At 37.3% G+C, this 27,979-nt stretch overlaps 1 protein-coding gene across 3 annotated transcripts; it reads right to left on the bottom strand.

Moving 5' to 3' along the window:
* Window positions 1-151: 151 nt before the first annotated feature.
* LOC149848006 (protein TPR3-like) lies at window positions 152-27,979 on the bottom strand. 3 transcript variants are annotated; one of them, XM_090013441.1, is made up of 26 exons: window positions 27,843-27,979; window positions 27,517-27,667; window positions 27,247-27,426; window positions 26,988-27,101; window positions 26,713-26,871; window positions 26,399-26,576; window positions 26,169-26,289; window positions 25,896-26,011; window positions 25,605-25,770; window positions 25,101-25,210; window positions 24,235-24,304; window positions 24,014-24,090; window positions 23,590-23,685; window positions 23,423-23,518; window positions 23,143-23,270; window positions 22,782-23,016; window positions 22,521-22,682; window positions 22,341-22,439; window positions 21,726-21,872; window positions 16,434-16,544; window positions 16,187-16,366; window positions 15,961-16,089; window positions 15,756-15,851; window positions 15,386-15,574; window positions 1,122-1,288; window positions 152-787 (listed from the first exon to the last, which is right to left on the bottom strand). In XM_090013441.1, the coding sequence occupies exons 2-26, from the start codon at window positions 27,594-27,596 to the stop codon at window positions 583-585; spliced, it is 3,411 nt and encodes a 1,136-aa protein (XP_089869567.1). In that variant the 5' UTR covers window positions 27,597-27,667; window positions 27,843-27,979; the 3' UTR covers window positions 152-582. The 3 variants fall into 3 exon arrangements, with proteins under 3 accessions (XP_089869567.1, XP_089869515.1, XP_089869631.1); XM_090013389.1 differs by lacking the exon at window positions 27,843-27,979 and having other exon boundaries at window positions 27,517-27,769; XM_090013505.1 differs by lacking the exons at window positions 22,341-22,439; window positions 27,843-27,979 and having other exon boundaries at window positions 27,517-27,769.

Here is a 27,979-nt window from a genome sequence, read left to right as displayed (position 1 = left end):
TTTGAATACATCATGATTCAGCCTTTGGAAAAGACCCGTTAACTGGGCTCAAGTGCCCTGAGTAGGTGCACGTATAAGCCAAACATGAATGATCAAAACAAAGCGAAAAATTATAGGAAACTGAAACGTAAACCAGATGAAACAAATAATGTAAGGTTAGGAAGAAAACAAATCAGATTAACTTGAAGTCTATTAGTTCACAAAAAATGAAGCAAGAAAAAAAAACACAAAGTATGTGATGGATGTGTTACACATTAATTGAAACAATGTTACATTGAATATATTCCAGATCCACACCTTTTTGTTTCTTATTTTCTTTCAACTTTGGCATGGAGCGTGTGGATGATGACCGCAGAACAGGCCTAATCTTATCAGACGGCACTGAACAAACTTTCCAAAACTAAGACAAGTTAAGATCATGAAGCTATCCTTCCCCTATGCTGCACATGCCTTTAGCGACTAAGTGGACGTATTAGTCATATGCTGTCAAACAGCTGCATGTAGCCAATATCCTTTGAAATGCCTTTGGCTCGCAGCTCATTCTTAATTTATAAAAAGAACTGATTTCTTGGATACCTTCTGTCACCTTGCTGGTTGCTCAGAGGAACCTGTCGCTATCGTGCCAGTCATTGTTGAACCAGGGCCGTTGTCAGGAGGCGGCACAGTACCCCATTTTCCTTCAGATTCTAGTGGCTCCAGAACATGAACGCCACCATCTGTTAGTCCTAATGCAAACTGATTTGGTTCAGACGGATGCGCTGCAATAACTAATGGATATACAGTTGAACTGCACAATAAGAAAACATAAATGGTTAATGAAAAATGAAGTGCTTGTTTGAATAAATGCAAATACGTAATACTAGTAGGCGGGGAATGTCAGCTAGAAGCAGATGGATTAAAAAGGTTTGGATGGTCCCTCCTACATGAGAATGCATAACCATGTGCAAGTTACACAAGATGGCAAACAAATGGAGCCTGTGGAAAAATAAAGCAGATGGAAGGTAGAGGTAGAGGGAAAGGAGTGGAGGCAAAGTATGATTGTACTGTTTTACGTGCTTCCATCTTTCAGGGCTGAACGAATATTCCTCAAAATCTGCAACAAATAGGTGTTCGATAATTACCTTACATTAGAAGGCAAGTATGCTGTGGGACTTATCCGGCATCTTAGTCTCAGCATCAATGCACTAAACACACCCACACTTCCATCCGCAAAGCTAGTATATATCAATTGGCTATCACATGAATATGTTGCATGAGTGATTGGAGCGCCTGATTCTCGTGGTACCCACTGTTAGCGAACAACAGAAACCTCAGTTAACATGATATAGAAGGTAACATCAAGGGGAAACAGAGAGTGCATATTTATAGCATTACATGCAGAAGTGGGGAGGTCCATCAACATGGGCCAATGCAACATTCAATTAGAAGGCAGGTGGACCAACCATGTCCAACTTGGCACATAGAGAAACTTGTCTGAGCAAATAAAACTGATGATATATGTATTAGCTAGTCATATAGAAAAGTTTGAAAATCTACCACAGCAACACCCCCATCTTTGGTACCATCGGGGGCTCCGCATGGTTGGTAGGAGCTGTCAGTGCACATCTCCCTGTGGTGGGATGTTGCAGGTTCAAAACCCCAGTAGTACGTTGAATAATAACTGGTGGGGGTCTGCCTAACTCTAGCTTGCCTTTCAATAAAAAAAAACACCCCATCTTGGGTTGTGACCATATATTTGATAGTATACACAGTGTACTATTTAGTGTATAGTTTCACGTTGAATAATAACTGGTGGGGGTCTGCCTAACTCTAGCTTGCCTTTCAGGAAAAAAAAACATCCCATCTTGGGTTGTGACCATATATTTGATAGTATACACTGTACTATTTAGTGTATAGTTTTTTATTACACATATCTTTTACTCTGTTATGGAACAAGGGTCTTTATGTCATTTTTCCTTCTTTAAGTTGGTCTGTCCTTTATTATATAGTAAAGGCTGCTTATATCTCTTGCCCAACTTTGGTTCATGTATATATATACTTGAAGCTCATTGTAAACAATAACGCGAATCATTCTTCTGCTATTATTGTGGGTTAGGAGTTGACATGGTATCAAAACTGTAAGGCTCCATCTTGGATTTGCTTACATTGTTCCTGCAAGAAAGAATCACACAATGAGGATATCCAATCACATGTTGGCTGAAACTTTTTGTCATGAAGGTTGTGTGCTTCAAGTATCACACCTGCCCATCTGAGGATGCAATATGAGCGTTTCTTGGTTGTATTCAACAGAGTTCGGCTATTCTTGGATGTTAGAAGAGCAGCTAAAGTTTTCTGAAGCAGGTTATGTAATGAATCCTCAAGGATTAAAAAATACAATGCCTACTAAGGGAAAAGCAAAAATACAACCCACAAAGGGGACACTCACAAGAGCAACAAGAGCACACATTCAAATAAAATATATATAATTGACTTATCAAATATGCATAACAAAATGCATAAGTAATAGGGACCTAAAAGTCCCATATGCATACAAGAGATAGGGGCTAGAGAGGAGACCACTAGCCGTTGGGGAGACCTAAAAGTCCCATATACATACAAGAGATAGGGGCTAGAGAGGAGACCACTAGCCGTTGGGAGCTCCCCAATGGCTAGTTGGTCCAAATGACCAAAAAATCCATGATAAAAAAAAAGCATTTACAAAATAACCTAAATACATTCTAATAAAAATATATATTTATATATATGTACAACTTCTTAACACTGCCCATCAAACTTATGGTGAGATCACTAAAAGTTTGTCAAGGAGAAAGTGAAATCTAAGAGAGGGAAGCGCCTTAGTGAAGAAATCCGTCAATTGATATTCAGAGGTGACATAAGGCAATGATATAGTCTTCTTCATATACTCTTCACGAACATAGTGGCAATTCATCTAAATGTGTTTAGTCCCCTCATGAAATATATGGTTGTCAACGATGTAAATGGCACTCTTGTTATCGCAGCAAAGCTTTGAGAGTGTCATAAGATATACTCTCATATCTTCAAGCAATCACCTCAACCAAACAACTTCACATCTAGTGGTGGTCATGGCTCGGTACTCGGCTTCCTTTGATGAAAGATAAACCTTTTATTGTTTTTTACACTTCTAAAATACAAGTGAATCGCCTAAAAATATACTAAAACTAGTAGTTGAATGATGATTATTAGGATCTCCTCCCCAATCAGAGTCAGAGTAAGCAACTAAATCAAGTGAGGAGGAAGATGACAAAAAAAATCCTTTTGAAACAATTTTCTGAATATATATAACTATTCTCATAACACTCATGTGCACAATAATAGGTGATTATTGAAATTGATTTGTAGTACGAACTGTATATGAGCAATATCAGGTCCGCTGATGAAAAAGTATGTGAAAGCTCCAATCATCTGATGATATTGTGTAGGATCCTCCAGAGGCATTCTATCATCAATTTTCATTTTTGCATTGGTTACTTTTGGAGTGTCAATTCTTTTCTCATCAGTAATATCAGACTTGTCAATAATCTCATATGCAAATTTAGATCGGGTTAATAAATACCCACAAGGTGAGTATGTTACTTCAATACCAAGGAAATATGTAAGAAATCCAAGATCAATTATTTAAAAAATAGTTTAAGAACCTTTTTAATATAACTAACTCCATGTTTGTCCCCACTGATGATGATCATATCATCTACATACAACATATGTCTTAACAAATAAAGCACTGTCAGTATAACATGATTTATATATATAATTTAACATGACACTACTTAATTTATCATATCAGGCTTTAGGATCCTGTTTTAAACCATACAAAGCTTTCTTTAAGTAGAGAATGTGGCTAGGTGGAACCTCGAGACCTGGAGATGGATCCATATAGATTTTTTCTTTTAACTCTCCATTCAAAAAAGTATTTTTTACATCTATTTGATATACATGACAGCTTTTAATGGAAGCTAGGGCTATCAGGGTCCCAACTGTCATCATTCTTGCTATAGGGGCAAAAGTTTTCTCATAGTCTATGTGGTATTCTTGAGCATCTCCTTTAACAACCAATCTTGCATTGTGTCTTTCTAATGTTTTATCAGTTTTAGTTTTTACCTTGTATACCCATCTACGTCCTATTGGTTTTTTCTCATTTGGTTGCTTTATAATATCCCACGTCTTGGCTTTTTCTAAGACTTCCAGTTTAAATTTCACGACTTTGACCCACTCAAGATCTTTGTCTTGACCATAGGCTTGGGGTTCAAAATATGAATTAATGTGAGATAGACAAATTCTATGTTGAGAGGAGAAAGACTCATGTGATAGAAACTGATTTGGGGGTTTTGAAATTCTAGTAGATCTCCTAAGGTTTGAAGATTCATCTTGTTCTATTTGGGTGTACCTTTCTAAAGCATTAGGTTGGTTCTCAGCAATTCTTTTAGAGCGAGGATAGGTGGCTCAACTTTAGAAGTGACATTCTCATTAAGGTTATTATGTACTTGAGGTTCCACATTGGCAACATCCTCTTCTTGATCAAATATATCTAGATCATTATCATCATTTACTTTAGGTAATAAATCCAACAAAAATGAATATTCATTGTCTTTCTTGGGCATACTACAATTAAAATAGCTTTCCTTTTCAACAAAGTAGACATTTCTTGACATATATAGTTTATTATTCTTAACATCATAGCATCTAAATCCTTTTTTATTTTTAGCATAGCCAATAAAAACACAAGAAATGGCTTTTGGAGAGAGTTTGTCCCGTTTTTCATTTAAAACAACACATTTACAATGAACTCTTAACCTACACTAAAAAGTTTTTCAACAAGAGTAATATTTTTTAATGAGGATGATGGCATACAATTTATTAGATAAAAAACAATGAGGGTTGTCTCATCCCATAAGTATTTTGGGACGTTGTTTGAAATCAAGGGGGTTCTAGCAGTTTCTATAATGTGTATGTTTTCTTTCTGGTAAACCATTTTGTTGAGGGGTATTGGGACAAACTATATAATCAAAAGCCTCGACTAGGCACCGACTAGTCTGCCTAGTCGGTCTAGGCATAAGTAAAATTTCTAGGATTTGTAATTCCTAAGTGGACACCTTAAAAGGTACCAATTTTGCCGACTAGGCACCGACTAAGGAGCCTAGTCGGTGACTAAGCTGCCCCTGCCTAGGCATGAGGACATTTAATCATTTATTATTCTTATATATTAGAGTATTTTTTTGTATATATATAATTATATATATGCGGGTGTATTTGTGTGATTTGTTCTTTGAAATGATGAAAACATGCTTAGTTATTATATATATATATATGTGTGTGTGTGTGTGTGTGTGTGTGTGTGTGTGTTACTTTGCTTTTCGGATTTTTTTTGTAAAACATTGAAAGCATGCACAATTAATTTTAATTGATTATGTTTCCTATATATGTGTGTTTGTTTCTGATGTATATATATTATTTATATATTTATGTGTTATTGTGCTTTTGTAAAAGGCTGAATGCATATATGTGTGTGTGCAATTATATATATGTATATTCTAGTTATGTATATTAATATATTTTGTGAAAGCATGTGTAATTTTATACTTGTATAATGAAACATCTTGTTAGTAAAATAATTAAACATATTTTTATGTATATTTTGTATACTTTTTTATATTTTAATTGGGGTACCGACTAGTCCTGTCTGATCCTCAACTAATCTTTTTAGGGGCCTACCAGCTAGGCACCGCCTAACATTTTTTACTAGGGACAAGACCTTTTGTGACGAATGCCATTTGAATCAAGATAATTTTTAAAATCATTTGAAACATACTCTCCCCGTGAGTCACTTCAAAAAATAGATATGTCCTAATTAAATTGATTTTTAATCATAGCACGAAAGAATAATGGAAAGCTTCTGACTTATGCCTAAGAAAATAAATCCAAGTATGTCTAGAGAAATCATCTACAAAAGCAATATAATAAGATAAACAACCTTTAGAGGCAATGGGGGTTGGACATCAAACGTCTGAGTGCACCAATTCAAAGGATCGAGAAGAAATGAAATTGCGTTTAGCAAAGAGAAGAGGCTTTATTTTTCAAGTATGCAATCAATACAATTAAAATTTTCTTCAATAAAAATTTTTCCAAACAAGGAAAATATGGAACTTTGGATACACAAGGATGTCCTAAACGTTTATGCCAAAGTTTATAATCATTATTTTTGACAATATTATAAAAGTTTTTGGATAATTAAATAAAGTCTATGTAGTAAAGGCTTCCTTATCTATGACCTTGCCCAATCAGCTTCCCTGATCGGCAATCCTTCACCCAACAACCATTTGATGAAAAGAAAACATCACACCTATGGTCGAAAATTTGAGAAACAAAAAGAAGATTCAAACTTAATTTTGGGATATGCGTAACATTTGAAACAAAAAATTTCTTTAAGTTTTCAAGAGTTTTGTTAATATTCCCTATGCCTTTTGTGTAAAGAAGTTTCATAGGATGTAGAGACAAAAGAGTCATTTAAATTGGTGTGATAACCGAAAAGAATATTAACATTTGGGGTCATATGAAAAGATGCCCTCGAATCCAAGAGTCAAGAATTTAAATCGGGTGGTGAAAGGAGCTTTAAGTAGCGGTTGAAGGGCCTCCACTAATTGAGACAAAAAGAGAGAGCCAATGGTTTTGGAACAATCATTAAACCTTCTCGTATGTCCTTGGGAAGGAACCAAAGCCACCCTCTTCTCGTCCACCTTCTTCAATTTGGGGCAATAAGGTTTGATGTGTCCCGGTTCTCTACAATAGTAACAAATAATTTTCTTCTTCCCTTCACCATCTTGTTGAAAATTGTTGAAGTATGGAGGTTTGTATGTTCTAACATTTGAACTGGGCCTAGACACGACCAACATGGTTTCTTTGGATTCTTTTGGCTCCATAGAAGATTTAAATCTTGTTTCCTCAATGCATACTTCCACCAATATCTCATGTAATGAAAGAGTCTCTCGTCTATGTATAATAGCAACACGAACTTGCTCATATTCGGGTCTCAACCCGCTCATAAATTGGAAGAATTGTTCTTGAACACGCTTCTTTCATTGCTTGACATCATTGGGTGTGTCCCATATGGAATCATGCCTAGCCATCTCATCCCATAGTCTTTTCAATTTACCATAATACTTGCTCACGGATTGGTCACCTTGCTTGAATGAATGGATCGTATCTCTAAGTTCCCACAAGTAACACCGGAGGCACCACAAACACATGAGCACCACATACACTTTGAAAGAGTAGACACCACCGATTCTTGAGTCACAATCAAGGATTAAAAAATATAATGCCTACTAAGGGCAAGAGTACAAATACAACCCACAAAGGGGCACTCACAAGAGCAACAAGAGCACACACTCAAATAAAAAATATATATTTTATTTATCGCATAACAAAGTGCATAAGGAATAGGGACCTCAAAATCCCATATATATACAAGAGATGGGGCCTAAAGAGGAGACCACTAGCCATTAGGGAGTGCCCAACGGCTAGAAATCTAGCCATCCCAACGGATAGTTGGTCCAAATGACCAAAAAGCTCACGATAAAAAAAGAAAAAGAAAAAGTTACAAAAAACCTAGATACATTCTAATAAAAATATATATTTATATATATAAATACAAAATACATATATATGTATATATATATATATGTGTGTGTGTGTGTGTGTGTGTATACATATTTATATATATGTACAACTTATTAACAGGTTACAGGCTGTGTCACTTTTATTAATTTCAGGTTGCTGCCAGCTGGTTTTCTGGCTTTTCCATATTCCAGTTCCATCTGCCATTTATAGCCATATTTTAGGGATTTTTTTGGTAAATCCTAACCCATAAAGAAAGTTTGAAATTTTTGGTTCTGGTTTCCAGTGTATATGTACATCCGTGAGCTCTAAAGGCATCTAATAGATCAGTTTTAAGTCTCTGCAGACTGAAATCAGAAAGCATGGTAGTACTTGGCTTTCTACTTGTAGACAAGTTGGACTATTTCCTGTAGAACTATTGCTAGTAATAACTAGAGATAAAACTATTGTTGGTTGTCTAACAGCAGAATTTTGATTTTGCTGACAATAAAGTGCGCCCTTATTTCGTTATTTTCTTACAAATTCAGCAATTGTGATTCTTTATTCTTGATATTTGCAGAAACTGAAGGGCCTGCCAGGTGTTTGATGATGTACTCAAGTAGCAACTGTTTAGTAGCTCACTAGGCAGTGATTATCGAGACTGCTAATGTACATGGATTAGGGTGAGCAAAGATAGTCTTTTGGTGATTCTTTGGAATTGGAAATACAGACCAAGATTCTAATTGTTTCCTTCTCCTGAAACTCATTATAACTCTTTAGCTAGTAATTGTAAGAAAGTGAAAAATACACTACAACAAATGTCTCTCAACAAGTTCTCACAAATACACCATAAGAACCACAAAGGTTCACAAAGAGAACTCAAGAATACACACTACCCGGAATGGGTATAAAAATATGAAAAATAAACAACTTTATTGATTTGGGATAAAAACCCAAACAAGAGTTAGAATTTACAAGGGGAATAGCCCCATATTTATAGAGAGGTAGAGAGGAGCCTTAAGGGAGCTGTTGGACTCTCCAACGACTCTAATAGAGCCGTTGGGGAGTCCAACAACTCCCTTTGGATTTACCTTTTTGACTTGGTCAAAAAGGTACCTTTTTGACTAGTCAAAAAGGTAAAGGCCAAATCAGTCCAATGATGGACTGGTTTGGCTAATTCTAGTTGTATTTCAACTAAAATTAATTAAACTAAAAATCCTAACTAGAAAGGAGATAAAACATCATATGAGATATTATATGAAATTACATATTTTAACACTCTCCCTCAAACTTACGGTTGGATAACCGAAAGTTTAACTAAGAAAAAGTGAAACCTAGGAGCAGCGAGAGGCTTGGTGAAGAAATCGGCCAACTGATATTCTGAAGCAACATAGGGAAGATTGATGGTGCCATGCATAAATTCCTCTCGAACATAATGGAAATCAATTTCTATATACTTGGTGCGTTCATAAAATGTCTGATTGCTTGCAATATAGATAGAGCTCTTGTTGTCACAACACAGATTTGATGCTTTTGGACTTTCAACTCCATATCGGAAAGTAGACGTCGAAGCCAGACTAATTCCATAGTAGTTGTGACCATTGCCCTATATTTAGCTTCCGTTGACGAGAGAGAGACCTTTTGTTGCTTCTTATATAGCCAAGACACCAAGGATTCTCCCAAGAAGACACAAAAACCTGTAGTTGAGTGGCTGTCATTTGGATCACCACCCCAATCTGCATCAGTATAAACAAGCAATTCTAAGTTAGAGGAAGCGGATAAAAATAATTATCGAGAAATAGAATCTTTGATATATCTAATAATACGCAAAACTGCTCCCATATGAACAAAAGTTGGAGCATGCTGAAATTGTCTGACTGTATGGACCGCATGTGTAATATCCGGTCTTGTGATAGATGGATACGATAGAGCCTCAACAAGTTGCCTATACGGAGTCGGATTCTCGAGTGACTCTTCATCATCAATCTTCATTTTGACATTCACAATCTGAGGAGTATCAACATGTCTTTCATCTGAAATACCTGACCTGTCAACAATATCCAATGCAAACTTAGATTGAGTTAGCAAGTAACCTCTAGGTGAGTAGGCAACTTTTATACCAAGAAAATATTTCAAAAAACCCAAATCACTCATTTCAAAATGTGTTTTGAGAAATTTCTTAATATCATAAACTCCCTGTTTATCACTTCCAGTGATGATCATGTCGTCAACATAGAGTAGAAGGATGATAATACCTGCATCAGAATTCTTAACAAATAAAGTTGTGTCAGTAAGACAAAATCGAAAACCAAAATCAAGCATAACTTTACTAAACTTATCATACCAATCTTTTAGAGCTTGCTTGAGACCATACAAAGCCTTGTTTAGGCAGAGTGTTTTCCCTTTAGATATATTCATTCCTGGTGGTGGGTCTATGTATACTTCTTCAGCTAAAGTTCCATTTAGAAAAGCATTTTCAACATCCATTTGAAAGATATGTCATCTCTTTATTGACACAAGAGCTATTAGGATTCTAACAGTGGTCATTCTAGCTATTGGGGCAAAGGTCTCTTCATAGTCTATTCCATATTCTTGGGAATAGCCTTTTGCCACCAATCGGGCCTCGAATATTTGAAGAGTGTCATCACTCTTGGTTTTCACCTTGTACACCCAGTGACAACCAATAGGTTTCTTGTTGTTTGGAGGATGGTCTTGAATAATCCAGGTATTTGCTTTTTTTAAGGCTTCTAATTCGACTTCCATAGCCTTGATCCATTCTGGTTGATCCTTTGCTATATCATAACTGGGAGGTTCTTTATAGGAATGAATTAGGGCAATGAAGGCTTGATGTTTTGGTGAAAAAGACTCATATGACACAAACTTTGCAGGAACCCTCGAGATCCTAGTGGATTTTCTAGATAAAAACACAGATTCTTGTTCCCTTGTGTATTTATCCAGGGCACACTGTCTTTCTAAATTTTCTCGTCTAGAGTATTGAATACAATCTTGACTATTTCTAACCGGATCAAAATCAATCACATCCATCTGATCATCTAGATCAATTTCTCTTTCACTATCCTTTGGAACTAGATCCAACAAGAAAGAATACTCATCTATTTCAGTAGAGTTTTTGTTTTCAAAAAAACTTTCATTTTCTAGAAAGGATACATTCCTTGAAACATATAATTTGTTGTTTTTAGGGTCAAAACATCCGTATCATTTTTTATCATTTGCATATCCTAAAAAAGCACAGGGGATAGCACAAGGAGAGAATTTATCATTCTTATCTGTAAAAACAAAGCACTTGCACCCAAACACCCTCAGTCTAGAATAATCAGGTTTTTGTTTATAAAGCTTTTCAATGGGAGAAATATTGTTTATTGAAGATGAGGGGATCCTATTAATAAGATACACAATAGTCAAAATAGCTTCGACCCGAAAAACTTTAGGAACTTGATGTGTGATAAGTAATGTTCTAGTTGTTTCTATAATGTGTCTGTATTTTCTCTCAGCTTACCCATTTTGTTGAGGAGTATAGAGACAAGATTTTCGGTGTGAAATTCCATGTGAGTTCAAATATTCTTTAAATTTAGTTGATAAAAATTCTCCCCTTGAATCAGTGCGAAATATTGAAATATCATTCTTAAATTGATTTTTGACCATATTATAAAATATTTGAAAAAAAAAGAACACTTCAGATTTGTGTTTGAGAAAGTAAATCCAGGTATATCGTGTAAAGTCATCCACGAAAATTACATAGTATCAAAAACCCACCTTTTGATGTAACTGGTGCAGGACCCCAAACATCAGAGTGAATTAATTCAAGTGGTCGAGTGGATACAAAAGTTCTTTCTTGAAATGCTAGTCGTTTCATTTTTCCAAGAATATATTTTTCACAAGTGAAAGTTTCAAAATTACAAAAATTTTCACTTTTTGAATATTGCAACATAATGTTTTCTTGGGTAATTCCAAAAAGTCCATGTAATATAAGCCTCCTTCTCTATGGCCTTCCCCAATTAGCTTCCCTGACTGGTGATCCTATACTCGACAATCATGAGAAGAGAAGGAAACATTACACCCATGATCACTTAATTGAGAATCAAATAAGAGATTTAGATTAAGTTTGAGGATATATCTAATTTTTGGAACACAAAATCCTTTTGAGTTTTGGGATTTATTTTCAAAATTTCCTATTCCTTTTATCTCAAGGGATGTTCCATCCGCAGTAAAAACACTTGATCCACTTGAGTCATAACAATGCGACAGTAATTTTAAATTTGGTGTCATGTGAAAAGAAGCACCAGAGTCAAGAAGCCATAGAGGTTTACCTGGATCGGAGGTGCCAACAGAAGAGATTGCAGCTCCAGCAGAGGGAGAAGTTCCTTTAAGAAGAGGTTGTAGAGCTTCTACCAGCTGAGACAGGGACATGTTTCTAATAGATGTCTCATTTGATTCTTTTGATTCAACAACAACTACCTTCTTCTCATAAGATTTTTTCAACTTTGGACAGAAAGTTTTAACATGTCCGGATTCATGATAGTAATAACAAATAATTTTTCTCTTTTCAAAATCGTCTCCTTGCCTTTCATTGTTTATTCTCCCAATATGTGGAGGTTTGTATGTGCGAATGTGATTACCTAGTCTAGATACAACTAAAACTGTATCATCATAACTTTTGTCGACTCGTTTCTTGAGTCTATTTTCTTCCATACTTAGCTCTTCAATAGTATCTTCAATAGAGGGAACATTTCCCCGATGTAGAAGAGCGGACTTAGTTGATTCAAATTCGGGTCTCAACCCATTTATAAATTGAAAAAAATGCTCCGCATTTACTTGATTTTGGCGAAGCTCAATGTCTTGTGGACAATGCCACTTTGGTTCAAGAAGAGCCAACTCTTCCCATAGTTCGGATAAGCTATTGTAGTATTCTCCAATAATTCTATCCCCTTGAACCATATTCCGAACCTTTTCTTGTAAGTTACATATATGAGCAATATCTTTAAGAGAATACATTCTCTTAAGATATTCCCACGCATCATTAGCATGTTCAAATTTTGCGAGACTTGAACACTTCGTTATGTCTACACTAGAAATTAGCCAAGAGATGATCTTGGCGTGATCCATTCTCCATTCTTTCCATTCCTTTTCATATGTGGAGATGGCCTTAGTTTTTTCCACCTCCAAAAGAGGTACTTCTCTTCTACCTTCTTCTTTAGTGAGCATTAGTTTAGGTTCCGTATCGGTTCCATCAACTAAGCCCCATAGACCCTTTCCCCAAATAAGATGCTTCGTGATTGAAGCCCATGTTACATAGTTTGAATCGTTGAGTTTTATAGACTTAATGGTGACATTATCATTGTCGTCCATTTTACAAGCTTGGGATTGAGAGGAGAAGGAGAAAAGCAAGTGGGAAGAGGAATATTTTTACCACAAAGATCGAAAATAAGTAGCCTTCCACGCCCTTCAAGGCTACACACGAGCACTCCTTCAAAGAGACTTCACTTTCTTGAAGAGTAGTTGCATGGCACGCTTCCCAATGCACGTCCACCGACCTTGCTCTGATACCATGTAAGAAAGTGAAAAATACACTACAACAAATGTCTCTCAACAAGTTCTCACAAATACACCATAAGAACCACAAAGGTTTACAAAGAGAACTCAAGAATACACACTACCCGAAACTGGTATAAAAATATGAAAAATAAACAACTTTATTGATTTGGGATAAAAAGCTAAACAAGAGTTAGAATTTACAAGGGGAATAGCTCCATATTTATAGAGAGGTAGAGAGGAGCCTCAAGGGAGCTGTTGACAGCTCCCTTTGGATTTACCTTTTTGACTAGTCAAAAAGGTAAAGGCCAAATCAGTCCAATGATGGACTGGTTTGGCTAATTCTAGTTGTATTTCAACTAGAATTAATTAAACTAAAAATCCTAACTAGAAAGGAGATAAAACATTACATGTCTATGAGATTAGATACGAGATATTATATGAGATTACATATTTTAACAGTAATTGGAATCCATCAGTCCATTCAAGAATACTTACCGTCTAGCTAGCTGCCATAAATGAGCTCGTCAGTGAAAATGATATAATTCTTCATCTGAAAGGCCAATTGAAAAGTTACAAGCTACTGTATACTAGATAGCCACCACCAATGAACCAACTTGCTGAAATAATGTTCTTCAGGCAACATGGAGCCATGAGAATGAAGAGAACACGATTACCATTTTCAGATAAATGAAAAGATAGTAATCCCCATGATTCTTCAACACAAGGCATTCTTTCATCTTCAGCCTTCACCAACTCCCATCTTAACCAGCTTTCCCTGAAGTTTTAAATACCAAAGTATCTCTATAGGTCACATACTTGCCAATCATGGTACTAAGTACTAACTATGGAGTTCAATCCACCAAAAAGTTGTCACTCATACAGAGGAAGAGGTTAGCTACCCACAGCTTCCCTCCACTTTTCACAGGCAAGCATTTGCCAAGCTTTTTCGTTATCTATCCCCTTTTTCTCCAACAGTCAAGGAGGAGGATAGCCAATAATGGCACTCAAACACGAGGCCCATCAGTTAGTGCAGTGCAACTCTAACCAGTCCAGCTATCTTATTCAACCATATGGCACTTCAATGAAACTACGGACATACACTCTTTCAAGTCCCATTACCTAAGCTTCAATTCAGTTTGTTGACCTAAACCATGCCTTTCATTACACCTAATTCTAGCACAAGAACTATAGCTATTGGTGATGGTAAATCGTTGCCCATGATTCATAGTTACTCCATCAAGACCTTCACTGGAAATCTTTTCCAAATTTACCTCTTCAGTGCTTTTTTTTCCTTTTTTTCTAGGCAAGCTGGGCTGGGAGATAAACCCCTTGTGCGACCAAACCATCCAGATATTCCATTCAACCCTACCTCTTCAGTGCTTGCTTAACAGGAAAATCTTTGCTTATATTTCATTAACAAATTTGATGCTTACTATGCATTCATTCCAATGCACACTTGCATGACAAACTTGTAAATAAGATGCTTGCCAAAGTGGAACAACATCAAGATTTATATCAACCAGATTATGAATCCAACATTAGTGTTGTCTTATGTCTGCTTTTAAATTCAGTTTCTAGCAGTTATCCCTTCAAGCAAAGAAAATATCACATATGGAATTATTGGCTGGTGCATTCAAGCTTTCCTTCATTCAAATGCCTCAGTCGTTGCAATTCCATTTCTGGTTCTAATTTCCTGAAAGACCTCATGTGCCTCAATTGTCATTTACATAAAGCTATAGAAATTCTTTTTGCACTTTCTACTAGCCAATCCACTTATCTCCAACTCATAGAGATAGCAGCATTTGGGGTCCCACAAACCATCCATCATTGTCACCATCATGCAAATACATAATTATAATTGACGAGTATAGTAGCATACATGGATCTGCTTTATAAATCCAAAGATGGCAGTTTTCTCAGCTCTCGAGGTCTTGTGGCAAAACAATTTCAAAGACTTCTACCATTCCCAGAGAAACAGGCAGAAACTTACCTCCAATAACAAGCTCAAGTTCTTGTCATCCTTAACAATTTCCTAAAAGACTTTGGTGGCGTGTTGCATTGGCTGGAACCACATAGGATATTCAGTAACGCCATACAATGAAGAAAGATACCACTATTACATCTTAGAATCTAAGATATCTTGAAAGTGATTTGTCCTTGTTATAAAGTAGGTGTTCTACAAAATGACTAAAACATAATAAGCCAGATATCTACAATGCACCTGTTTGAGGCACTCCAGTTTAGAGGCTTCATAAATTGCTATCTGTGTCTCATGTACAGCAAGGAAGTGTTTCTGATCTTGATGGAATTGCACACGTGTCTCAGCAAGAGGTGAAGGAAAACGACCAGTGGGAATCTGTAAGAACTTACTGGCAAGCTTATCCCATCCATCGGTGCTCCATACACACAACTGCAACAGAATGCAATATCGTCAATAACTAGGTGACTTTGGAAAATTAGAATTTACTGACAAAGTGACATTCGCAGAAAAGAAATGCATGTGATCATAGAGGACACTGAGAAAATGAGATGACCTACAGGAGATAATTAATAAGCTCTGAGTAGACTTGATATCTTGTTATTTGACATACCTGAGCATCAGCACCAGATGATACAAGCACATTTAGAGGATGTGAGAATGCAAGGCCTGTGATTCTCTTCTGATGGCCTTTAAGCTTGCTTTTCACCTGAAAAAATATTGTAACCAGGATTGTCAGACGTTTGAGAACAGGAAATTACATGTGAGATCTTAATAGAATATGGAAGGTTCAACATAAAATTATGCAAGAACATGACCTCATCAACACGGACATTGTATATTTGGATTGTCGAGTCTTCCATGCCTATTGCAATTATGTTGTTATCTTGTGGATGGAAAGCAAGAAATGTTGCTGCTGGTGGGGGAGGCATAAATGTTGCCATTGTCTGAAACATGCAATTCAGTAAGCATCAACAGCTTAAAAGCCTAATAGTATATCGCTGTTCCTAATTCCTTTTCCAATTCACAGATCAGCCCACTTACCTTAAATGTCATCATATTAAAGAGGGATATTTTTCCTCCCGATGCTGACATGACATAAGAATCGTTCTTTGATAGAGCAAAGCATGAAACAGCCTCTTCAGGGTTTGTGTCACTTATCTCATTGGTCATTAATATGCCACTTGATGGTTGCCATAATTGTGGTGGTACACTAGCAGTTGCCTGTAAAAACAAAGATCAGTTGAGAACTATAAGAAAAAAGGCATTATGCATCATCATCAACCTTTACCTTTCCAGATGGATTTCGATCGCCACGTTGCCATTTCCAGAGCTTGTGAACAGCATTGGATGCCAGTGCCAATATCGCAACCCCAGAATTAGTGTAAATCAATCTGGAAACCTGGAAGAAAATGGATATACAAAATAATTTTACCTTCTTAACATTTATAAAAGTAAAATATATATAATTTACAATAATAAAAAACAAGCTAGTTTATGCAAGTGATATGAATAATGTGATATTCTACATTGGAAATAGTCATACTGAAATTAATTAGTGCCACTAAAGCGAACTAATTAGTAGATTCTCCAAATTTCCAAAGATGCATGCAAATAATTTCCAAATACTAACCAATGTAAACAATTTAGGAGGTTTGAAAATAAAAAAATTATGACAACTGAAATGTTATGTGCATAAATCATGTCAATAATGAAAGTTAACCTGGAAGTTTCACCACAGCTTGAACCTTAAAGTGGAAAATGTTTCACTTAGACAAAGTCAATGCTTCAAAATGAGACTGATGACAATTTAGGAGCATTAAGAGGAGACATGCAGTAAAGATATAAAACATTTTGGGGTGAAAGAGGTACTAGATAGGAACAACAACAACAACAACAACAACAACTACGCCTTCATCCCAAAACAATTGGGGTCAGCGATATGAACCAAAAAAGAAATTCATTTTGGGTCTTCCACATGAATCCTTTTCCTCCAATCATTTCTATCCAACGCCATGTCCTCGGTGAGGTTCAAAGCATTCATATCCTTTCCTATCATCTCCATCCAAGTCTTCCTAGGCCTACCCCGACCTCTTTTAACTAATATATTTTCCCATTTCTCCAACCTTCTAACTGGAGCATCATTAGGCCTTCGCCGAATATGTCCAAACCACCGTAAACGATTCTCTCGCATCTTATTTTCAATGGGTGCAACACCTACCTTCTTACGTATCTCTTCGTTCCGAATCTTATCTTTTATTGTATTTCCACACATCCATCTAAGCATCCGCATCTCAGCTACACTCATTTTTTGAATATGATGTCTCTTGGCAGCCCAACATTCCGTACCATATAGTAAAGCGGGTCTAATAGTCGTCCTATAAAACTTTCCCTTCAACCGCAATGGCATTCTACGATCGCACAACACTCCAGTAGCACTTTTCCATTTCATCCACCCAACCTTTATCCTATGATTTACATCTCCATCAATTTCTCCATACTTTTGAATGATGGATCCCAAATATTTGAAATAATCATTCACCGGTATATCTTGCTCACCAAGCTTCACTACACTCCCATCACTACTTCGTTGCTTACTAAACCGACATTCCATATATTCAGTCTTACTCTTACTCAACTTAAAACCTCTAGCTTCCAATGTCTGTCTCCATAATTCTAACTTAGCATTAACCCCAGCTCTAGACTCATCAATCAAAACAATATCATCAGCAAACAACATACACCACGGTACATTTTCTTGAATTGATCTCGTAAGCTCATCCATCACTATCGCAAATAGGAAAGGGCTTAAAGCAGATCCTTGATGTAACCCAACCGTTATCGGGAAATTGGTTGTCACCCCTCCACAAGTGCGGACATTGGTTACTACTCCTTCATACATATCTTTAATTATACTAATGTACTTGAGAGAAACACCTTTCTTCATCATTGTCCACCAGAGAACGTCCCTAGGTACTCTATCGTATGCCTTCTCTAAATCAATAAAAACCATATGCAAATCTTTGTTCCTCTCTCTATATCTTTCAATAAGTTGTCTAAGAAGATGTATAGCTTCCATAGTTGATCTTCCAGGCATAAAACCAAATTGATTCTCCGATATCATGACAACCTTCCTCAACCTAGACTCAATCACCCTCTCCCAAAGTTTCATAGTATGACTCATGAGTTTTATACCACGATAGTTTGTGCAATCTTGTATATCACCCTTATTCTTATATAAAGGCACCAAAGTACTCTTCCTCCACTCATTAGGCATCTTATTTGTTCGCCAAATCAAGTTAAAAAGATTTGTCAACCATTCTAAACCTTTCTCTCCCAAGCATTTCCAAGCCTCGATAGGTATACCATCTGGGCCAACTGCCCTTCTTGATTTCATTTTCTTCAAAGCCTCTGCAATTTCTTTCTTTTGAATCTTGCGCATGAAGTCACGATTTATCTCATGAAAAGGAATGGAGAAGTCTCCAAGATCTTGAGCATGACTATCATTAAATAGCTTATCAAAATAATCTTTCCATCTCTCCTTAATCTCCTCATATTTGACTAAAACCCTTTGCGTTTCATCTTTGATACATCTAACCATACCCAAATCCTTCGATTTCCTATCTCTCATCTTTGCAAGCCTATAAATATCCTTCTCGCCTTCTTTGGTATCCAACTTGTCATAAACCTCCTTATATACCTTAGCCCTCGCGTTTCGAACAACTTTTTTAGCTTCCTTCTTTGCTATCATATACTTCTCCAAATTCTCATTATCACGACTCTTACTTAGATTTCTATAACACTCTCTTTTAACCTTAATAGCTAATTTGACATCCTCGTTCCACCATGATGTATCCTTACCTAGTGGTGCACCGCCTTTAGACTCACCCAATACCTCCTTAGCTACTTTTCTCATACCACCCGCTATCTTATTCCACATTGATTCTGAATCCTCCTCGAGACACCAATCAACTTCCTTAACTACCTGCTCTACAAACATTCCTTGTTTAGCTCCTTTCAGTGCCCACCACTTAATTCTAGGATCTATCCTATGTCTATCCCTTTTGCGGCATTGTCTAATTCTAAGATCTAAAATTAAGACTCTATGTTGTGTAGCTACACTTTCTCCTGGTATAACCTTACAATCGATGCAACAACCCCTATCTCTCTTTCTAAGTAAGAAAAAATCTATCTGACTCGTATTAACCCCACTTTTAAATGTTACTAGGTGAGACTCCCTCTTCCTAAACCAAGTGTTTGCTAAGATCATATCATAGGACAAACAAAAATCTAAAATCCTTTCTCCACTTTCATTTCTTTCTCCTATACCATAGCCTCCATGGATATTCTCAAATCCATCCCTACTAATGCCTACATGTCCATTAAGGTCACCGCCGATGAAAAGCTTTTCTCCATAAGATGTCTCTTGTACTACTCCATCTAAATCTTCCCAAAATTGATGCTTAATGGAATCATCTAAACCTACTTGAGGTGCATAAACACTAATAATATTAATAATATCCGTACCTAATACTAATTTAATAAGTAAAATTCTATCACCCTTCCTACGGACTTCAACTACATTATCTATAAACTGACGACTCATAACAATCCCTACTCCATTCCTATTCCTATTTATTCCTGTATACCAAATCTTATATCCCCAAGGTTCTATCACTTTAGCTTTCTCACCTACCCATTTGGTCTCTTGAAGACATAAAATATCAATCTTTCTCCTACACATAACATCTACTAACTCTACCAACTTACCAGTTAAAGACCCTATGTTCCAAGTGGCTAACCTAATTTTATGGTCTTGGACTAACTTCTTTACCCCCACCCGTCCAACAAAGTGAGGGAACCCTTGCCTATTTGACACCACACCCGGGCGCCGGTGTGACGCGTCGCTTCTGGGCGACGACCTAGCAACCCTTGCACATTTATCATTGCCTCCGGGCCTAGAGAGTACAGCGCGTCGCTCAGTAGGGAACGCCCCAACGAAATTCTCATATTGGTTCATTTTCATAGGATATGACAAAGTTTTTATGCTGGCTGTCACAGGCCTACCGCAACCCTCCTCCTTTATCCGGGCTTGGGACCGGCAGTGTATAACTACACAGGTACTAGATAGGAAGGGATACAAAAAAAAAATAATTGTAAATCTGACCCCACTTTGATGGTACGATGAAAGAGAGACAAGCACTACATGTCCAAGGGGCATCCAAATTATTTTAAGCAAATGACTTGAAAGTTAAAACATATTTATGTTGTTACTGTTTTGCTTAAACTAGTAGGAATCAAATGTAAGTATGCTAATATGTCAGAGCCAAATCTGACTATTTTATAGGATATTAATCTAGGAGTAGAAAACGAATGGCAAGATCGAAACCTTTAAGAAATTTATTCTATGGGTATCTCAGTCCTTGACCCCATATAGCAGTTTGACCTACAATAAAGGTGGTATAGGTACTTTTGGTATTTCAAAATCAGCATTCAGGGATACTTGGTTTGAAGTATTTTTTCTTTTCTTTTCACTATATGCATATAGATTGATTGATCAATATCCAATGTTGAAATAAAAGTTTTTAACTCCCTCATGTTTCTTGCCTTGCATCTTTTCACCAACAATTTCAATTAGTTAAAGAATGGAAATAGGTAGGGAATAATTAATGGCTTATGGGACTGTTACAATGTTCTGCACTTCTGATCAAAACCACCAGGACATTTTCTTCTTCCTTTTCCTTCTTGGATGACATTGAATAGGTTACAGCTATTGTTTCTAGAATACAAGTATAATGAAGCCAAAACCACAATGTTGCACATTCCTTCTGTGGCTGTGATTGATGTACTACATGTTTTTTGTTGAATATACTTACTTTTGAAGTGGCCATAAAAATAGGGAAAGGTTACAAAAGAGATAAAGCACAAAAAATTACAAGAAACAATTCTTGGATATTAACATCATAAAGACATTCCAAATTGCGTCAGATCAAGTGTATCATAAACTTTTAGTGGAAGGTAAACTTTCATATGGATACTATATTTGACTTCTGCTGGTTGTCAGAAAAAAACATGAGAGAGAGGCTTTGAGCTGAACAAGGGTACTGACAAGCTATTCATCTACATGTCTAAGCTGCATATATGAATGAAACAGCATCATGATTCATTTCAGAGTTCAGATGAATAATTATCATTTCAGTCACTTGAACTCGCTATAACATTTACAGTTATGAATTTCCTTGCATTCTTTTCAGGGTGTACGTGATTGTTTGATAGCACTCGTGACATTTAATGTGATAGACTACTTTTAAGAGAATAAAATTTACATATAAAGCAACATACGTCCTTTGACATTCAAATCCTGCAATCTTCAATGGAATTGCAACTGCCAAAAAATCCCATCTACAATTCCTAAGATGAACTGAAACCTATGCTTTTATTACTCTGCAAATGGCACTATTGGCATAAAAAACCACATGTCAAGAGAACCAATAAAATGAAACTGATTGTGATTACTCATTCAGTACAAATACTTGGACTTCCATTAATTTATGTGCTAGTTCAGGGATCATGAGATTCTTACCTTCACAGAGGATAGGTTATCAGGCAGTTGCAAAGAGTAACACTGTAGTGGTTCAGTGATTTCCGTAAGCTTCCAAACTTTTGATTTGTCCACAGAATCATCAGTTACTCTGGGTTTAACATCCCCTGTGCTCCGGTTTTCTCCATTCTGTGAAAGATAAAAAAGAAAAAGGACATGTTAGCCATTCAAACTTCAGAAAACCTCAATGTGGTTTCTGACTTCTGTGCAGCAAGGAGGGAATTCAATCAGATATTCCAATCCTAGACAGAAGACTCTAGTTCACAATGTAACGATCACAAAACACCACATAGCCATGCTAGACATTAAGATTCTACACTCCAGAAAATAGCAGAAATAAATGTAAAATTATCACATAAAAATTAAGTACTGGTATGCCTCAGCAAAGTTGGTACTGAGGTCCTAAGTTCACCAAATCAGCTTGTAAAGCATAAGGAAAAATCTAATGAATCTTTGTGTACATGATCCAATCTGAATTCAAATAAGATAAACATTCATCCAAGACGCTAAAATTAACAATAATGAAATGACGTTAACAGTTGATTTTTCATAGTTAAGTAAGACATGTACACACAGTGATGGCAATGGTGGATTTACCAATGGAACAGCAGCTACCACTGGTGTGGAACGCTGTACAATTCCAACACTAGTTCCTCCAGCAGCACTAACAGCTCCCAGTGAGGTAATCACAGATGGCTGGAGAACGAAGCACAGATTGTTGAAACAGCTCTACATGTCATCAGCCAAAACAAAAGGAAAAAAAAGAGGCTAACAAACCTTTGCAGACTCAGAAGAAACTCTGGAAGCCTCAAAGGAACGACTCTCAAGGGTATGTAGCAGCCGAAGCCCATCAGCATTTGCTAATATTTTGAAACCATTATCAGCAGTAGACACAGCTAAAAGTATCCCTTCTTTGTTAAACCGGATGCGAGGACTGGCCTGCATAGGCCAACATATGTTAGTTTCCTAAAATGAGAAGCCAAATTTGACACACAACATGCAAACAGTCACACATGAACTGTCTATTCCCATACGTACTGGCAATCCTCCATCTGCATCAGTGGTTGTCAGGGGGTTGACATTGTCCATATCCCAAAATCTAATCAGGAACTCATCACCAGCAGCCAAAAATCGATTTTTAGTAGTATCAAATTGAACTCCTCCCATGGATCGCTTCCGGGACCCTAAGTAAGTCCTTTTCACTGCTCCTTCAGCTTCATTCCATTCCACAATGCAGGAATCTCCATCTTTACTAGTTCCACATGAAAACAATCTGCAAAGTTTTTATACGAAAGTTAGATGCATCACCAGACATAATGTATAATGGGAGGCTCATCATTAACTTTGTGCAAAATGGACAATAATTAAAATAACCATGGTCAAATCCAAAACTCTTGACCTCGTCCCATCAGCACTATAGGCCATCGTGGTACACCAGTGACCAGGCGCATCGTAGTCAATTCTGGAACCCATGTTATCATACAGCCATGCTTTGATCTTCCCATCGAGAGCAGTGGAGAATATAAACTACGAAAGAGGAAGCACAAATGTCATAAAATAAATTCCAACATCTATGAGGGATATGTCAGCTAGAAGGAATAAAGCATACAGTTTCCAATGGAAATGGAAATGTGACACGAAACACACCAAACATCTTCCAGGATATGAAGTGGACAAACCTGAACACTGTCTTTGTGATGTGGGCAAACTGAATAAACAGGAGCTTCATGACCCTCAAATGTATACTGTTTAGCACCCGTAACTGCATCCCATACCTACCCAAAAAAGATCTTAATAAAAAAAGTCTTCTTAATAATAAATATTTAGAATCATATATTCAACAAACCTTGATAGTCTTGTCATCCCCACAGGTAATGATACTCAGCTGCTTGTTAGGGTGAGCAAAAGCAATATCATTAACGCTTCCAACATGAGCATCAATCTGAGGAGGACAATGATAAATGGTTTCAGCAAGCACAGAAGTTTATCTGTATGTAGCGAGGGGTTGGATGGAAGAGAAACAAAGTGGTAGTCAAAGCACCATGCAATAGGTTCACCTCGGCAGCATCTTATTATGTTAATCCATCTCCAGAATTCAGAATTTACCATGCAAATTAATTATAAGCAAATGTTCTTTATCTCGATTCTCATCCTCTTCATATGTAAAGGGAGAGAGACAAAAATTAACTGCCAAGGGACTGTATGGTGTTTAGATGAAAGTAGGGCCATTGAAAAAGCAAAAGAGAATCAGTCTTGCTAATTGTACAAACCTCCAAGTGATTCCGCAGAATGTCATCACCACCATGGTATGAATATATGTGTACAATATACTTGGAATATGCAACACCTGGAACAATTAAGTAGGCCAGGTACAAAGTGCACAAAAATAACCAGTTAGCACTTAGCATCACAATTTTTGTTTTTGTAGACACCAGCAAGAATCTTTTGCAAGCTTCAACTATTCGTAGTAAAAAGTAACATCATCACATACCAAATAGAGTACCATCTGGACTCCACACTACACGGGTGACAGATATAGCTGGGTCCTTGACAAGTGCTGCCTGCAAAACATGGTAATCAAGTGACAAATGACTCATTCTCCAAGACCAAGGAAACTAAAATATGTTGATAACGGGACCAATACAGAGATATAGAGACAATCAGTCATGCCAAAAGAAAATAGTAAGTGAATTGGTCACATATTATTCCTAGCTGGATGAGGCAAAGATTGATCCAGCTGAGATCTTAGGCCACGCTTTTGAGGAACACATGCCCAAACCTGAGTATAAAGTGGATTATATCAAGGAGGAAAGTATTCCATATAATGAATGGGTTTGAGACAAATGTGCAATCAAGTTGTTTTAACCCAGACTTCCCAAACACAACCATTTATGTGCTTTCTGTTAACTTCTTCCCAACAAAACTCTTTGGAAGACCAATCTGCTGGCATTCCTCCTTTCGTAAATTCAAGCCAGCCCATTGAGAAAATAGACATCGGTCCCTCACAAAACTCAAATAGGCATGCTCATGTTTCCAAGACCTTAATGCCACATGATAAAATGACTAGGACCACTATAGCCTCTCCTTTGTAGGCTATCCAATGTGAGGACCTTAGCATTAATGACTTGCATGATCAAAGGTTTCAGCCCCTGGGTTTGGTCTCTACATGAAAATGGCTTTGACCAGGAGCATCAACCACCCAATATTCATGGATAAAAAAAGGGGCATAATCACAAAAATGACAAGATGCCTCCACTGTCAACAGAAAAAAAAAACTGAACATTAAATTACAGAAACAAGAGAAAGCGCCTTAGCATTTTCAGTTCTAACACATTGAAGGTGATGAAACAAATGTACCTGTAGACGCATTGAGCATGCTCCGACCTCCCAAATCTTGAAATTCCTATGTGCTAATCTTTCCCTTGATCCTACCTCCCATACTGCTACATCACCAACATTTGTCCCAACTAAAGGATCATAAGAAAACCAAACATGTTATCAACTAGGCACAGGTACAAAAAGGAGGATATGGCTAAGAAATTGGAAACACAGAGGTATGTATGTTTAGGGTGTGCTTTTTAGCCTGAGAAAGTGAGAATCTTTGAGAAAATTCTCCGCGGCCACATTCTCACATAATAGACCATGATGAAAATGGGGATTATTGGAACCCAGTTTCCTGAAAATTACACCAAAATGGCACTGTTGGCAGGAAATTGAGTCATATATAGTAATCAAAACACTCATATTTTTCTCCACCATCATCTTGGACACTGATGCCACCACATAAGAGAATTTCTCAAGCTAATTCACAGTGACCCAAAATACTCATAGAATTCAATTTTCAAAATCATGAAAGCTAACCAAGAAGCACAGTCTGCTGAATGGGGTGAAAATCCATGCTCGTGACACATGACCCCTGACTCAGGTTGCAAGCAACAGTCTTGGGCAAGTCATCTGAGGAATATAAGCTTTGAGTATGTGCCTGACTGGGATAAGTGACAGGCAGAATATTTACTGGCAGACTGACCTGCAAAGCATTGAAATGCAATACAACATGAAATCAGACCCACTGCTTCATTATAAAAAAGAAACAGAATTTCCACAAAACAAGATAAAAGATTGAATTTGGGTATACTAAAGGAAATTGCATACCTCGTCTGATATCCCCATTGTCCTTGCTCTTTTCAACACATGCTCAGAATCAGCTGATGGATAATCTACTGAAGGATTATTTGTTGGTGGGGTTCTCGGATGTTTTAATAAAGCCGCTACAATGGAAAGAACCAGTGACAAGGTTCAATACACAAATTACTGGATATGTTGAAGGCAATAAAAGACTAAAATGCTTATCACAATGAAGTCTTAGTTGAGGACTAACAGGATGCCCATTCCATAAACAAACTCGAGTGATCAAAATTCAAATACCTGCATTTGCAGGACCACCTAGGCTAATTGGCCCACTGGAAGCTGCAGCGTGATTAACAGGGGGATTGGTCATCCAACCAGTGAGTGAAGGTGGAAGATGTCCTGGAGCTGCTGGGAAAGGCTGCAGGAGTAAAATAAGTCCATGCATATACCAATTCTTTAACAAGCAATTCAACAAAAAAAATTCTTAATCCACTAAAACACAAGATATCAAGTGCAAGCAATCTTACTGCATGACCACCCAATGTTGGGAATCCGCCTGCTTTAGTCATAGCTCCCATCAGCGGATTAGTTGCAGGTGATGGTACACGTGCACCATTCGGTTGCCCGCAACTATGATCCACAAAAAGCGTCTTTATATCCGGGTTTGGCCTTGGGTTCTTACAGAGTTGATGCTGCCAGTTAAGACTGCGACAACAAACACAGAAGCAGTTTTAATCTCTAATAACAAAACCATGAGTTCAGTTCACCATCCAACAATCAAGTACACAATACCAATTTACACACCCAAGGAAAAACACAGCAAACGATCGTGAGAACTCACCTCTGGTTAATAAGCGTCCGCAACCGCGAGGTCTTGAGGGAGGGAAACTGCAACTTGTCGCGGAACAGGGGATTTGCTTCAATCAACTTCTTCAGCTCGGACAGCATTATATTCCTTGCTGATTTCGTATCCCCGTACTTGGAAAGCTGCTCGTTTTCTCTGAACCCAGCAACGGCAAAAGCATCTCACAACCCGCAGAAACAACGGAACGAGGAACCCTAAAAGGCTTTCCAACAAAATAAAAATCAAAAGAAGGATGAACCGAAACGGCGAACCTGAAATTGTCGAGAGTCAAGAGCTGGGTTATCTCCTTGAACAATTCTTCATTGAACGATGAAAAAACCTTCAAATCCTTAACGAGGATTTCCACGGCTTTCCCTCGATCTTGCCTGAACCAGAAAACGATCGAATCAACAGAGAAGTAAAAATGAAATCTTTCACGTTAAAACTGAGAAACGGAAATATAAAAATTCAGCAAAATAAAAAAAAAAAAGGAAAAATTTTTCCCTCTACAGTGGAGAATACGAGTTTTACCTATCCAACGCCTCGAGATACTTCTGCTTCCTAATCTCGAAGAAGATCTTCATCGAGTAGCGATTGTCGTCGACCTTAGTGAAGCCGGAGAGGTACTTCTCCGCTTCCTCCCATTCTCCATTATGAATGGCATCCTCGAAATACTTCATATTGAAGAAAAACCCCGACTCTTGCTCCAATCTGAACAAAAACCACCGCAATCCGCTATAAAAAACCGTAAAATTGCACAAAAAAGCCTGAAAAGAGGGGAAAACAAGAAAACAAACTCACTTGTGAACGGTCTCCTTGAATTTCTCTTCATCAAGGAACTGCAATATGAGGAAGACGAGCTCTCTGCTAAGAGACGACATCTCCACGGATCCGAACAAAATCTAATTCCTTCTCCTCGCCGGAAAACCCTCACAGATCGGCCGGATTCGCCCTAAAAATCGATCGGTAAAACGAAATTTCTCATCCGGAGACAAAGAAAAAAAAAGGAAGGAATAAAAAAGCAGAAATCTTCCCGAGCTTCTTCAACAAAACTGAAGGAAGAAAAAGAAAAAGAAAAAATCTTAAAAAAGAACTAAAAAAAAAGAAGAGGAGAAGAAGAAGAATACCCGGCTCCCCTTCCTTCCTCTTATGGCTGAGATTGGTGATAAAGAGATCTGCAGATCGACCCACTGAGATAAAACCACAGAGAGAGAGTACGAGACGGAATGCCTTCTGCTTCTTCTCTTCTCTAATCAAAGGGATG

This window comes from Nuphar pumila, chromosome 1, assembly GCF_984573655.1.
Source record: "Nuphar pumila chromosome 1, dmNupPumi1.hap1.1, whole genome shotgun sequence".
Taxonomy (NCBI): domain Eukaryota; kingdom Viridiplantae; phylum Streptophyta; class Magnoliopsida; order Nymphaeales; family Nymphaeaceae; genus Nuphar; species Nuphar pumila.
The sequence above is the reverse complement of the archived record's forward strand: the minus strand, read 5'-3'. Positions and strand labels throughout refer to the sequence as shown.

Coding starts and splice junctions, on each gene's coding strand:
- LOC149848006 (XM_090013441.1), bottom strand. CDS start 27,596: ATGTCGTCTCTTAGCAGAGAGCTCGTCTTCCTCATATTGCAGTTCCTT. Junction 26,872..26,987: donor TTGACTCTCGACAATTTCAG/GTTCGCCGTTTC, acceptor TGCTGGGTTCAG/AGAAAACGAGCAGCTTTCCA. Junction 25,211..25,604: donor TCAGCAGACTGTGCTTCTTG/GTTAGCTTTCAT, acceptor ATGATCCTTTAG/TTGGGACAAATGTTGGTGAT.